We start from the raw sequence: 15,199 nt of genomic DNA, 5'->3' as shown, positions 1-15,199 counted from the left end.
CAGAATGAGGTGCTTTACCAAGTAGAAGCAGCTTAGAGCAATCAGAAAAATCAGCAATATGATGAGATATAAAAGGAATATTATATCTTTTATTTCTGAAACTTTTCTATGTTAAGTTGTGTAGAGCTAAAATTAAGTTTCAAGCACCAGGAGTTAAGAGTGTGGGTGGTTCTGTAGGATCTTTATTCTCGGATGTGCCTAGACCCTGCTAGAGTGGCTGAAGATGGCAGGAAAAGACCCACATCCAGTATTTGTCATCCTAGGGTGTCCTCCATAATGGTTCCATGTGGGAGCCCATGATTGGGTTAACAAATTATAACACACCCCAGTCGCCTCTGAATTTTAAGAAGAAAAAATATGCTTTGATACTGCTTTGCAAGCAAGTGCCTGTGCATCCCCACTCCAGTCTCCTTGCCTTAAAAAGCAGAGACAATGCTTTGCTTGTGTAGTTGAGGTTTTAGATAGCACTCTGCTGGTTGCAAAGCAAGGACCGAGACCCTCAGCTATAAACGCTGGGCTTGTGTGTTGTTAGATAGTGTATTATCCCCAAAACAAGGACCTGGCTGGTCTGGTGGTCTGCTTTGTAATGAACATATCTAAAAATGTATCTTGTTCCCCTCACCCCATGACTTCCCTAAAGATACACTAATCCTTTTTACTCATTGTGTATTCTATAATCTCTGCCTCATCCTGTCTTTCCCGAATTTCCTCCTTATTATTTCACAACTGCAAACGAATTTTTCCTTTGATTATACACAATAAATATGGGAGCATTTGAGAGGCTCATGGAGATGGCTCCCTACTCCCTCTTGGTTTCTTGACTTTTTCCACAGAGTCTTTAATAATCATTCCGTGTCGGTAAGACTTCTGCCAGCCAGAACCCACATTTCCAGGTGAGAAGAATGCAGGCTTTATCTCTCCTACCAGAGGAAGAGACAGAAGAGAATTGAGATATGCTCCCTCGTGATCCCTTCCTGCCCCAGGTCTACTGCGGTTCACCTGCAGCCTTCTGGCCTCTGCTCAGAGGGCCTCTGTCCCAGGACTGACCTCAGCCTTTTCTTCCCTTGTCAACATTTTCTGTGCCCTTCAGAACTTGGTCTCTTCTCTGCAATTCAACCCTGGCAGATGTGATGGTGGTCAGCGTGCTGGTGGGCAGTCCTTTGGGGACACCCAGGAGCCATGCTGATTCTCCTGAGTCTCTCAATTGGGGTTACAGGACAGTCAAGCAACGAAGGAAGCCCATTCACGTGATGTCAACAGAGCATTTCATCACTTTCATTTTATTTTTAAATTTTCGGTGGAGAAATTATTTGTAGCAAATTCTTCCAGATATTCGCCGCCTGCTTTCCTCATCACCATTCCTTGTTGTCTCTGGTGCTAGTTTAATAAACCAGGTTTCTTCTCTGGTCATTTCTGGCAGCTGGGCTTGCCGAATCCTTGATCTGCATTTGAAACAGAATCCTTCTTCGTGATGTCAATGTGATTTTCCTATTTCTGAATATTTCGTGTACACTCAGCAACTGTTTCAAGTGAAATGCTCTTGTCCAATTTCGGTTAACTCACATTTGCTGATCTCCTGCTTTCATGCTGAGGGCAGTTTCTTTTTCCTCTAATAAAAGTTAGCAATTTGCATTTACTATGGAAGATACTGGCCCAAGGTCCTTTTGTTCTTAAGAGTTTTAATACAATTCACCCATTAAAATGTACATCGGTTTTTACTCTATGCCCAGAATTGTGCGTCCCATTCAATCTTAGAATATTTTCATCCCCCAACAGGAAGCCCTGTACGCATAAACAGACATTCCCATCTTCCCCATCCTCCCCCAGCCCCAAGGAGCCACTTTTCTCTCTCTGGATTTGCCTGTGCTGGACATTTCATGTTAATCGAGTCACTTCATGTAAGTGGAACGGTCTATTGTGACTGACTTCTTTCACACTGAGTAACGTTTTCAATGTTTGCTCATGTTGTGGCCTTAGTCACTATTCTATGCTATGCTATTGCTGAATAACATTCCACTCTATGGCTGGGCCCCACTGTTTACCCATTCATCAGGTGATAGGCATTTGGGTTGTTTCTGCTTTTTGGCTGTGATGAGTAATGTCGCCGTGAACACTCATGTGGGATTTTTTATGTGGATATTTGTTTTCATTTCTCTTACGTGTGTGCCCAGAGAGCAGAATTGCTGGGTCAGTCAGAAACCAAATGTTCAACTCTCTGAGGCCCTGCCAGGCTGTTTTCCAAAGTGGCCACGCTGTGTTACGTCCCCACCAGCAAGGGCTGCGTGCTCCGCTTCCTCTGTGTCTTTAGTGCTTGTTACCCTTTTTTTTTATTATACCCTATTGTAGTGAGTGTGAAGCGGTTTCTCCTAGTGGTTTTGACTTGATTTCCCTTACAGCTAATGCTATTGAACATTCTTTCATTGTGCTTATTGGACATTTGTATATTTTCCTTGAAAAATACCTTTTCAGATCCTTTATTTACCTTTTAATTGAGTTGCCTTTTTATTGTTGAGTTATAGGGTTTTTTTTTCTTCATTTGGAGATACAAATTCCTTATCAGATAAATGACTTGAAAAAATTTTCTCCTGTGTGTTGTTTTTTCACTTTCTGGATGGTGCCCTTTGAAGCAAAGTTTTAAATTTTGATGAACTCCAATTTATCTCTGTTTTCTTTGTTCCTTGGGCTTTTGGGGTATTATGTAAATTCTGAGGTATTTTATTTAAGCTTTTATATATAAAATAACTTAATTTGTAGGAACGTTCTAGGAGATGGGTGCGGTTCTTGTCCCCAGTCTATGGATAGTAGACTGAGATGCAGAAAATTTCACTGAAATATCAGTGTCACAGCTACCCAGTGCTGTGGGATTTCAGACCCTCATGTTTGTCCCCAGCATTTGTGATCTTCACCACCATGCTCCACTACTGCCTGGAATCGTTAATGAAAACGCCTTTAATTTTCTGATTTCTTGTTAGTTTGTTTTCTCATTGGGGACCTCATCTCCTCATTTTCCTTTCGGAGATCAATATAGATTTATTTTAGGTCTCATGTAGGCAGAAGCATTGCTATCAGTTTACTTCTTTATTACTCACTCTCCAGTGATGATTGTTGCTAGTTGACCTAATCAAGTCATGCTTAAGTCTTTCCTGCTAATGACACTAAAAACAGTCATGACTTATAGAATGCTCAAAGAAAGTACTTGATTGATTTTATTTTGCTACCCAATCAAACCAATCAAGTAAAAACCCCAGTGTTGACACAGACTATAAGCCCTCCAGAATAGGGTCACTGTCTTCCTTGTGTTTCATTTATTTGGTCACAGTGTCTGGATAGTTCCTTGCTGTCCAGCAGTTTTGTGAGGATACGGTGCTCGTGAATCATTGTAAGGACAGAATTTTGACAACAGACTGTGTTGTTCATTTCACAAGGGAAAAGGTAATATAGAAATACTGCTCAGATCTATTTTAAAATTAAGCTTGGAATTTTGAAAAGAATTCAAGAAACCGTACAAAGCTCTTTTTCAGTAATTTTAGATCTATCTTAGACACATTATGGTTACATAGCAGAGTAACTTACCAAGTAGATTTGACAAGAGGAGTGTAATATTGATTATTTGCTTTAGTTGAAATATTCTACCTGGGATAAAGTAATCAGTGCCCATAAATGAACATATATGTTTGTATTTCTATGCAACATGGGAGCAGACTTCATATGTTTCTATATAATATATATGACTGTGTGTTTTAATCTGTCTGTCAGTGTTTTTATAGTTTTTCAGCAACATTGTTACTTCAGGATTCTTCTAAGATATTCACTCCCGATACTACTGTAGTTTGTACTGTGTATCGTATCTTATGCATGGGATTCCACTGTCCCTTCAGTGAGGAATTTTCTCTCCTATTGAGTTAGTAGCAGAGTTAAAGAAACAGTGATTTCTAGGCCTTTGCTCTCCACGTGTTTGCTGTTGGCTGTCAATCACGAGTTTCCCTTTCTTGAGTTTTCATTGTTCAATTAGAATTTTTGAAAATAATTATTAATATGTTTCACCAGTCTCCCTAGAAACTTGATGTGTTTGTGCTTTTCAGTTTTCAATTTATGAAAATTGTAAATGCACACTTGTTTTTAAATAGTCCTTTTTCACTAGATATTTGTTTACCTCTTTATTGATAAAATAATTTTTTCCCAATGAATGAATCGGTGTGCATGTTTTAAAAGATACCTTACTTTTTATTTTTCTTATTGTAACAGGTATATTTGTTGTACAGAATTTAGAAAATAAGGATAAACACAATAATAACTTAAAAATGGCCTCTAATCTCACTTGGAGATACAGTTGTAAGGTTTGAAATTCAGAATTACAAGTCCTCTCACTTTGTTCTTCTCTTTCAAGTACGTTTTGGTTACTGAGACCCTCGAATTCCCATATGAATTGTAGCAGCAGCTAGACAGTTACTACAGAGGAGCCCGCTGGGATTGTGATCGAGACCACGTTGCATGTATGCATCTCTCTGGGAAGCGCTGCCCCCCCAAGAATGCTGTCAACTGATCCAGGAATTTGCGTGGTGTGCCTATCCAGGTATTTAGGTCTTCTTTAATTTTTTTTCAGCAATGTGTAGAGTTTACATAGTATTATTTTACTTTATTTTTTGCCTTTATACTGAGGACAAGTGTGCAAGGTACCGGGATTAGAATTGTATTATAGCCCCGCAACTTGCTGCCACCATGGACGCTGTGGTCTCTCTTTGCCCTTTGTAAAATCTCGCACAAAATAGGACCTAAGTAACTCTGTCTTGAAAGAATGATTATATGATTGCTGGATGATGCTTGAGAGTCCTTGTGATGATGTCTTTTTCCCAAAATTTCCCCTCTTCTTATCTATGCCCTTTCCCTTCCTTTCCTCCAGCCTGGGTTTCAGCCTGCCTGTGGCATTGATTTTCCTTGTCTGTGGACTCTTCCTTTCACTAGTTCATGATAATGTTACATGTGGGCTGTGGAAACTTGCTAGATGTCAAGAAAGAGCAAATCCATTGCATGCTAGTATTTTTAGAGTGTGTTATTGAATTATCAATTGAAATTAAATCAGGCTGACCCATTGAGCCATCCCCTGAGCTCTTTTCGCCTTCTTACATGTGATACTGCTCTTGTTGCTGCATGTGCCCTTCCCCCAGACTTGGTTTTGGAGTTGAGTAAGTCACCATCACTGGTGCACTCTCTTTAAAAGTTGAAGAGAACATTTGCTCCTTCTCCCTGGTTGGGGACTTAAATGAGATGAGGTAACAGATAAAGAATGGAGCCCCACGTCATTCTGACCACTGCTCTTTCCGTTCATTTCTCCAGGGGAAGAGTACATTTCAAAAATATAAAGATTGTGAGCTAATGAGATAGACAAGACAACCGATCATTTATTAAATACACTTTCATGCCAGAAACAAATGTATTATACACACAAAAAGCACATAAAGTACGGTAGTACTGTGGTTACAAACGTGGGTCCGAGTTCGAGTCCTGCTCTGGAGTGACAAGTCCTGTGAGATAGAGAACTGGTAGGTCGGCTTAGCCTCAGACTTGTTTTCTGTCCTGCAGAGACAGGGCTCGCAAGTCATCCCTCCCCCGTAGGGGTGCTGTGGGCTGTAAATGACGCTCGTGGGCAGCCCGAGCACAGCTGCTCGTTTTTCGTAAGTGCAGGATAGCACAGCTTTTGCGGTGATGGCTATATGACTGCCCCGTGTAGACTCTCAGTGCTCCAAAGGGATGCTTTGTGGATTGGAGATGGGATTCTCAATTCTGTAAATACCCAAGGATTGTGTTATTGAGCCTTGCTGATTTGAATCTATTCTTTAGAAAGTACATAATGTAGATATATTTTTCAAACATGCATGCTTTTTTTCTTTTATTATTTATAGTTCTACCCTCTCATCTCTTGGTGTGACATTTCATGGAATCCAGGAAACAGTCCTAGGCCACCTGCCTCTTCACACTTTTTCGTGGTGGTTTTCTTCCCTGACTAGAAGAGGGTTTTGCATAGGAAATTTTGTTTTCTCCCCTTCTCTTGGAGTCTCTCTGTTTGTCTGCCCGTCTCTCACCTGTCCATCTGTCCGTTTCTCTACCCACTCATTCTTCTGACTTGTTCCAGGAAGCATTTCAGGCAGCTTACAGAAGAACAGATATCAAATAAACAGGTGAGAAAATGGGGCCAAGTTCCGACAGTGAGGCTCAGAGTTGAGCCTGTGTGAGAGTTGCAGGCTTGTGACACACGAATCTGCCTTGTGACTTATAAGATCGAAAGCACCATTGTGCCTGAGGCTCCCAGCAGACACAGGGAAGCAGGGTTTGTGGGAGATGCTCACTGGCTGTGAAATAAATAACTGGCTTAGGAGAAGCCCAGCCTTTCCAACTACCAAGGCTTAGGAGAATATTTTGAGTGTCTTCCAAAATCAGAGTATTGCATCTTTTCTTTTTCAGAGTTTTATGTATAGTTGGTTTAAATTCTATACCTGGAAATTTCTCCAAAACTGCTGCCCACGTGAGTCCCATGACTCGGGAATGGGGTGTTTCTGCTCATTGACGGTTGTTGGCCAGAAACGGAAATGACAGCCTCAAAGGAGCCTGGGTTTTATCAGTTATGTTTTGTCAGTGCTGTAGATTTCAGAAAATGCTTTTAACGTTTCTCTCCATCTGAGGCAGCAGCGTGCTCTCTTACCAGCATCAGGAGCTCAGGGCCACGTGATGGTGGGGGCTGACTGCACTGGCGTCAAGACAGCTGAGGTAGTCACTGCAGGCTTGTTGCTTTCACGTAGTGTATTTCATGTTCTTTAATAGGTTTCAACAGGTAGTTAATTAACTGAGTTAATTAGCATGTAATAAATATGATGCTTTGTTGAAAAGACAGTTATAGGCAGAATATAAGTTGTGAACACTTTAAAAACGGTTTCATTACTGAAATTTCAGTAGGGAAGATTCAGTTTATCTTATCTACTCCTCTCTTTAAAAGTAACAAAGAAATAAGACAGAAAAAGCAGAGGATGATTTCTGTTCTTCCTCTCGGCTTGCAGGTGCCCTCACCTTCAGTGGCATCCATCCAGACACCAGCACTGACACTGGCCGTGCTCAGAAATGCCTCAGCCCTGAAGACACAACTGACAAATGGAAGGGAGCCGCGTCCTGTTACAGCGGGTGCTCTCACTTTGTGGGTCCTTATGTAACTGCGTGGTGTTATTCAGGATCGCCCTTTCTACACTGTGTGACGGTGCTGCGGTGTCTCCTAGTTATTTGTTTCTGTAAGTACTCGTGTATTTTTTCCAATGTGCAGTACTAGACATCTAAAAATGCTTTTTTCAGATGAAAAATAATGTGTATTTAATATAAAATTCTGAAAAAAGGGTCAAAAGCGTCTATCCTTGTCCCAGTACTCAGAGATAATAATTAACACTTTAACATCTATTTTCTGTTCTTTTCATCAGTGTGTATCACCTCTGTCATAAAAACCAGAGAGCAATGTGTGCCTGTATACTGTGTGGAGACCTCCATTTTCCATTTGGCTTATTACACATTTTTCTACAATATTCTATCTCCCCTGGCATGATTTTTAATGACCAGTATAGCATTCTGTCTTGTGGAGGCATCGTCCATTTTTCTTTGGACTTAAATAAACTTTTAAATTCCAAGTATACTTAACTGAAATACTGAAAAGAGAACTGTGGTGGTACCAAAAGTCCCCTACTTCCCTTCCCCTTTTTTCCTGAGAGTAAAAACTGCTGACAATGTGGAGTATATATTTCATGACCTTTATGCTTATGTCATATATATATATACACATACATACACGTGTATGAGAACTCTATGTATATGTGTGTGTATATATGCTTTATGGAAAAATAAGGCCATACTGTATGTTTTCTGCAGCTCGGTTTATTCACTCAGGTATATATCATAGACGTCCTCCCCCTCCAGACTCACCCGGTCCTTTCAGATAGAGTAGAGAGGTCTCCTGATGTGCAGGTTTGGTCTCTTGTGTAAGGACACCTTTAGTGGGAGAGTACTGGTGACAAGGCCTTGGACCACGCCGAAACACCGGAACTTTAGTGCCCACAGCTCGCCGTGATTTAACACATCATTGTCTTGATGGTGAACACTTAAATTTTCTCCATTTTCCACTGTCAGAAAGAGTGTTTGACTGGCATCCTTCTTGTACAAACATTCCTGTGATCTTGTGTGAGTATTCCTTTTGTTAAGGTTTCTGGAAATTTAGCCCTTGGATGTGACAACTACATAAATCACAGGCTCCTTTCAAGTGAATCTAGAAATTCCTCCTCCTGTGGGGAATGAAAAGATGTAGAATAACTTATGTAACCAATTCTCTATCGCTGGATATGATTTCACTTCAGCTTTTCTTCCCACCATTGTAAACAGTGCTGTGTAAATGCTCTGATGAGTACATCTTTTTGAACTGATTTTTTTTCTAAACAAAACGATTCCTTAAAGTGGAGTTCAGTCAGTGTGTACACACGTTTTTCAGAGTTTAGATATCCATTGACATGTCATCCTCCTAAAGATCGATCACAGTTTGTTCTCTCAAAGATGGACACTAGCTAGAATATCTTTTAAAAATATTTGCCAATATGATGAGCAAAAGTGCTTTTTCATTGTTCTAGTTTGCACTTGATGACCAGTGTGGTATTGAGCATTTTTCACTCATTAGCCATCTAACTGTTAAAAAGTGAATGATCCCTTTTGTTCTTTGCGCACATTTAAGTGAGGGAGCTTCTTGTTGCTTTGTGACTGCTCTTTGTATGTTATGAACATTAACCCCTTATCTTCATCAACATGTATCAGAGAGCTTTTCCTTGTCATTTCTTGCCTTTCATTTTGTTCAGTAGGTTCATTTTTGTTGTGGCCCAAAATAATCTTAAGAGGGTAAATGTCTTCTTTTTGGGTTTTATTCTTGATATTATTCTTAGAAATGCTTTCTTATAATGGTATAAATTTCTTCTGTAGGTTTCTTTAATCTCTAAGATGGAGATGATAATGGTACTTGTTACAGTGAGGAGAAGCTGAATTGATATGAGCAAAGAGTTGTATTTGCTCTTATTAGTACTTTCTAATATTTACATCATTTTCTGTAATTTTTCTTGCGGTCATTATGACCGGAATAGAATTTGTTTTTTCAAGGGGATTCTGTGATTGTCCCAAGACAATTATTGAATTCCTACTTTGCTCTTTAATTTGAAATCCCACCTGTAAAAAATACTTATGTACACTAGAGTCTCTTTTTGAGCTCATGATTTATTTCTGTCAATCTTACTTTCCAACACTAGCACTATATCTTACATATTGTAAAAATTTATTTAATATCTGACAGTGCAAATTTTTTGATTTGCTTTTCGATCCCTATTTTTCTTTGCTAGTATTATGACTTCATTTTTCCTGAAGAATTCTAATATAATTTTTTCAAGTTAAAAAAAAGGATATGTGTTGTCATGGGATTTTTTAGTAATTTTGAATTATCTTTAGGAGAACGTACATCTTTACAAAACTGTTTTCCTCCATACAAAAGGTTGATGTCTCTACTTTCACACTTCTTACTTTACCCCACAGTACAGTCCTGTAATTTCTCCATGTACAACATGGGCATTGTTTTTGAGTTTATTCCAGATTATTGTTGATGATTTTGTTAATTTTTTAAGTGAGAATTTTTTGCTATTATATTTTTTAACTGTTAAAACTGACACCTAGGAAGGCAGATTCGGTTTGTAAATACTCACTTTGTAATTTCTCATTTAAAATTCTAAGTATTAAGTACTTGTTACAGAATCCTTTCTTTTCTGTTTTTAAAAATTTGTTTTCAAGATTCTCAAAATGGTCATAGCAAAGTATTATACGTGGGGAGACAGATGGAGAGAGGTAGTGTGGCTCATGTACAAACTGTGAGCACTTTCATGGCTGCCTTTACGCTGGAAAAGCCACTGAAGAGTCCAGGATAAACCAGGGGTGGCTTTGTATGCAGTTGAAAGCCAGCTTTCCTGCCTGGTGAAGCCTGGTGGGCGTGGCAGGTAGATGATCAAGGTCGAATGGAGGTTATTGGCTGCACAGAGCGCTGTGTCTGAGAACTGGAGAATATCGCCATGGGAAATGCTTGGTGCCAGGAATAATACAGAGGAGCTGGGGACCCTGTGTGTTAAGGATTTTCCAGCCCTGGGAGTGGGAAGATCAGACTCTGCATTCAGATCTGAGTTTGAATTCATCCTCTTTAGTTTACTTGTCCTCTGACTTTTGTCAAGCTATATACCCTATTTCACTTCCTGTTTTCTTATCTCTCAAAATAGGAGAAATACAGCCTGCTGCTAGATTGTTTGATCAGGTTAAATAATTTGTGTCTATAAGATGCCACGTACAGTCACAAGCTCAGTGAGAAATGGGCTGTCACCTGTTCTTCTGCAACTCAGTGCTTGACAAGACATGGGGGAAAGCCAGTCCCTAATTTGTGTGTGATGAAAGTAGGAACAAAATTAATGTCTTGCCTTTCCCTAGCAGTATCCTTACACCTTTGCTTCATTTATTTCTTTTCTCCATTCCTTTCCCCTTTCCCATCCTCCACCAAAAGAACCTGAGACTCTCTCAGAATACTAGATTCAAATTACTTAAAAGCTTGGCTCATCCTCATGAAATGATAGTAACATAAAAAAAACTGTGCACATCCCAGAATACATTGTATTTGATTTACACACACACGCGTGCACACACACACACACACACAATCAGGCTACCTCCCACTTGCAGAGGGAGAAGGACCACTTTTTCTGAGTTTTCACTCACTGAGCGTGAGAACAGTGTCTCTTACACAGACATTCACCAGGCTTCGTGCATGGTGTTTTTAATTGAATTTCTGCTTTGTAGACATAGATATAGTCTCCTAATAGAAGAGAGAAAGTGGAGACATAGACATTCTGCTGAGATATTGGTGTCATCATATTTGAGTTGGAAAGGACTTAAGACAGCATAGAGTCATAACATTTTATGGGTGAGAATCCATGATGTTGTAACTTGGACAAGAACCTGGATCTTCTGCCATCTTGTCCACAAGGGTGAAGAGGCAAATGGGCAGGGGATGGTAGGGATCCTTCTTCTTGAATTCCATGTTCTTGCTAGTTTTCATTGCTCAGCTGCCTTTAGTTTTTGTCCATGAGGCCTCTCATGAGAAGGTCACTCTCTCCTGATAGATTGAGTTTCTTATCAGCAAAAAGCTCTGGACCCACTCATATTTCCCAGAGTTTTCTGCTGACCTGCTGACACTTTATATAAATCAGATCTAAGAAACTACTGAATATAAAATCCTTATTGTTATCGTTTGCCCTTGAGTTCCATAGGAATGGGGTGCTGTCTCAGGCTGTCTAAAGCCAGATCCAAAGATAGGGTGATAGGCTGTGCTGCTGTTCCTCCACAGTCAAAGGGACTTTCCACCATAGCTATATAATCAGGCAGATGAGTTCAAATCTTGCCTTTACCAGTTATTATTTTTGTGAATTTGGGGAGAAACTGTATTTTTTGTGTCCAAATTTGTTTATCTGTAAATAAGTTCAGTATTTACTTTAAGGTTTCTGTTTTAGAATTGAATGAGCTAATTCCCTCATTTATACCTAAAATAGTGATCGCATGGTTCTATGCTGGTGCCTTGGTAGTTGATTACTAAGGGCCTCGGTAGTGAGAATGGGGGTGGGGGAGCCCTGGATAATAGAGCTTTTATTCCAGGATATGCTTGTAAAAGACTGGATGTGCAGTGGATTTTTAGTAAATATCTACTCCTTTCCTAATCTGCATTGATTGTGTATATATCTTTATACTAATATATGAACAATTTTTATTGCAATTTAAATATCTTTGTAGTATTTACAATATCTATCTATAAAAATACGTGAAATAAAATTATTTGACTTTTATTTTCTTTTCAATATGCAAAACAAAATAAAATAGAAAAGAAAAAAGTTTTGAAGGAGTAGAAATAATTTTATTTCTGTGGAATCAATTCCTTATAATAGGTTTTTTGTTCGTGTTGTTAAAAAGCATATAAAATTGATAGGTTGTGACATACTGGAAATGAGGTAACAGTGGAGACATACTACCCCTAAGGCAGTCATTTTGTTACCAAGTCCAAACTCGTTCTGCTTGCTGCATGACAGGCCAATAAATCGGGAGATGAGATGTTGGAGTAAGGAAAAGAGACTTTATTTGAAAAGCTGGCAGACCCAGAAAATGGCATATTGATATCCAGTAGATCTTTCTTCCCCAGGGCAGAATTCAGTCTCCTTTTATACCAAAAAGGGGCGGGGATGTGGCTGGTTGTTACAAACTTCTTGCTGTATGAATTGTTTGTCCTTGAAATCCTTTGTTCCTGCAGCTGTCCATGTGGGTCAAATTATGGTGCCCCCGTAAAACCTCCAAAAAAAAAGAATGGTTATTCCCTATTTTACAACTTTCCATCTATACATAAGTGTAGAAGAGCTAATATCCTTAAAGATCAGAGCCCGGAGAATAGGCCCTCCTGGATATTTCAGGCTAAAGGCAACTTTCTTTTACAAAAGGTGCAGAGATAGCAAGTCTGAGCCTAGAAAACAAGGTACAGGATTAAAGCCAAATGAACACATCTAACATGGAGTGAAATTTGTTCTTTCTATTACAATTTTTTTTCTCCCTCATAAATAATTTTAGTAAGAAACATGAGCAAATTTTTTATTTTTGCTTCATAATAAAGGACTACAACTACAATTTAGTGAGCAGGGATGCTGTGCGTGCCTTGGGGTCACAGCAAACTCTTGTTGGGGGTGGTCGACCCTGCAACATGCCTGATGCCCCGTGAGTGTTGGTGAGGGTTCCCCTAACCAGGGGCTCTCTTCAGGAACCACCATATGGGCGTTGACCTCTGGCACCTCTTTTTCAGCTGCAGGAAATTTTTTCAGATTCTATGATAGAAAAATCACTCCACAGGGAAATATACACAAAATGTTATGATAAATCTCAGAGAAAAAAATGTGACAATGAGTGTGTATATGTCCATGAATGACTGAAAAATTGTGCTGAACACAGGAATTTGACACAACACTGTAAAATGTTTATGAATCAATAAAAAATGTTAAAAAAAAGAAATATCACTCCAGCTGGGGATAATCAGGGAATAAAGGAAGAGGAAAAGGGCTTGAAGTAGAGTAGAAGAGAAGGACAGAAGCTCAGGGAGCCTGGGGGCTTGGCAGCGGGGCCTCGGGAGAGAGAGGAGCAGAGATGTGGATGGGACCGGCTATGGAACCAGCACCTGCAGCTTTCCCTGCACCCAAGCCACACAGCTTTTAATAGGGCCCAGGACTCTCTCCTGTCTGGATGTCACCCTGGGCAGAACCTTGAGAATCGAAGGTAAGGGGTGGGCAGCACTCACCTAGGTGGTCACTGAGGACTTTGGTCAAGTCCACATTGACTTTTCCAGTCATGTGCCTTCACCTGTTCTTTATCTCAGGATCTGAGAAGCAGGAGCAAGGAACTCAGGGATAGATCCAGGAGGATATCTGACTGTGTTAAGAGACGACAGTCACAGTGACACTGGGAGCGAAGACACTTGCAGCAAAGAAAAATAACTTCACAACTATTGCATCAGAGCTGCAAGTGTGAGAGAGCCTAAGCCCGTCTCAGAGTGCAGGGGACAAGTGGAATGGAATGGTAAAATTAACACTGACAATTGAAATTTTTTCAAATAGCCTGCTACTTTGAATTTTATCTCTTGAATGTATGCAGGTGTATTTCTATGAGCATTTATAGGTTCACACAACCCCACCAGCCCCTCTTGCCCCCATCGGGGATGGGATTTCTCAAGCACAGTGCCCCTCCTGCTTGCGTGGGCCACGCTGCGGGTCCTCGCCTGGGGCCGGACTGCTACAGGACACTGAGTCCCCGAGGCACGGCCTGGGATACATGACAGGAACATCTGTGCTCTTGGCTGAGGGCCTCCATTTCCCCCTGCAGTGTAAGAATGCCGGTGACTCAGTTAGAAGCATGCATCCAAGCCGTCCTTCCTTGTCATCACCATCTAGAAGCGGTGCCTGAATCTTCTGAATTTCTGCAGAATGTGGTTTACAATCACCTTGAACAAGTGAGTGTGTGTCCTCTTTCAAGTGGAGGAATTACTGCCGTTTTCCTGGAACTTACTCACCACTAGTCCATCTGATTTTTCTGTGCTAGGATTCAGTATGGCCTGCTAATAACTCTGCAGTCAGATCTAGAAACCCTGATGAAGAGGATTATTTATTTTCTTTCTTTAGATGATAGTATTTTACTTTCAAAATTCTGAGTTTTCAGTTCTTGGAGGAATTTTTTCGGGGGTTGGAGAAACAACTTTGCTCTTACCATCTTTGTGACCTGTTGCTATATGCGTCTCACCTGCCTTCTGTCACTTGTGAGGCGGTTCTATTTTTGACCCTGTCCGGGTTGTTCATATTATAAAACATAAAATCTGTAAAAGTACAGTCCCTTTTACTCCGAAGGCATTCCACAAATACTCCTTTAAACTGGGTGTGGTTTTAAGAAGACACAATCATTAGAATATATACTTGCAGGTTGCCAGTGCAAAATCCCCAAATTAATAGTCGAGATCAACATATAAAATCTTTCTAATCTACCATGGATTTGTATGGATAAGTGAAGTAGTTTGCTAAGAACTCAATCCTCCCAAGCTGATGCTCTGACAGAGGGCAGGGCCCAGGGACGAGGGCGTGTCCTGCCCTTCCTGAGCTGACAGTTTCATGGCAAAGACCTTCACCAGGTGAAGAAATTGAAGTTTATTCTAAGAAGAGTGGGTATGAAAAGAGTCCAAAAAGCGTGGGAGTGACACAATCCCATTTGTCTCAAGTAGGGGAGAGTGGCTGTGGGGCCACTTGGGAGACTCATGAGTCCGGGCGGGCAGTGTTGTTGGCTTCAACTTGAGAGGTGGGATGGTCAGTGGGAAAAAGCGAACAGATTGAAGGCATGTTTAGATGGTAAAGAGGAAAGGATCAATGCTTTCTGTGAAGGTAGGATGGAGTAAGGCCCAGGTTTCTGGGTGGATTAATGAGGTAAATGATGGTCCTTCTGTGCTCTGAGGAGGGAAAGCTGCAGAGGGAGTTCTGCGGAAAACTGATGAGTTCAGCTGTGGGTAAAGTGAAAGGTTGTTAGATGTGTGGTCTGGGAT

At 40.4% G+C, this 15,199-nt stretch overlaps 1 protein-coding gene across 9 annotated transcripts in view; it reads left to right on the top strand.

The window, feature by feature from the left end:
- LOC140690347 (trafficking protein particle complex subunit 9-like) overlaps nucleotides 1-15,199 on the top strand; it is a 274,618-nt gene that overhangs the window by 70,139 nt on the left and 189,280 nt on the right. For 3 of the 9 annotated variants that reach the window (XM_072952056.1, XM_072952055.1, XM_072952057.1), the window contains 3 exons: nucleotides 4,388-4,573; nucleotides 7,050-7,274; nucleotides 13,999-14,125. The exons of 1 other annotated variant lie outside the window; for it this stretch is intronic. In XM_072952056.1, coding sequence (XP_072808157.1) covers nucleotides 7,141-7,274; nucleotides 13,999-14,125 — 261 coding nt within the window. In that variant the 5' untranslated portion in view covers nucleotides 4,388-4,573; nucleotides 7,050-7,140. Of the gene's footprint in view, nucleotides 1-4,387; nucleotides 4,574-7,049; nucleotides 7,275-13,588; nucleotides 13,696-13,998; nucleotides 14,126-15,199 lie in introns of those variants that run through there. 5 more of the 9 variants (XR_012065594.1, XM_072952059.1, XR_012065581.1 and 2 more) reach the window with 4 other exon arrangements.

Source organism: Vicugna pacos, chromosome 30, assembly GCF_048564905.1.
Source record: "Vicugna pacos chromosome 30, VicPac4, whole genome shotgun sequence".
Classification (NCBI taxonomy): domain Eukaryota; kingdom Metazoa; phylum Chordata; class Mammalia; order Artiodactyla; family Camelidae; genus Vicugna; species Vicugna pacos.
Note: the sequence above shows the minus strand (reverse complement) of the source record. Positions and strands in the feature narration are given on the sequence as shown.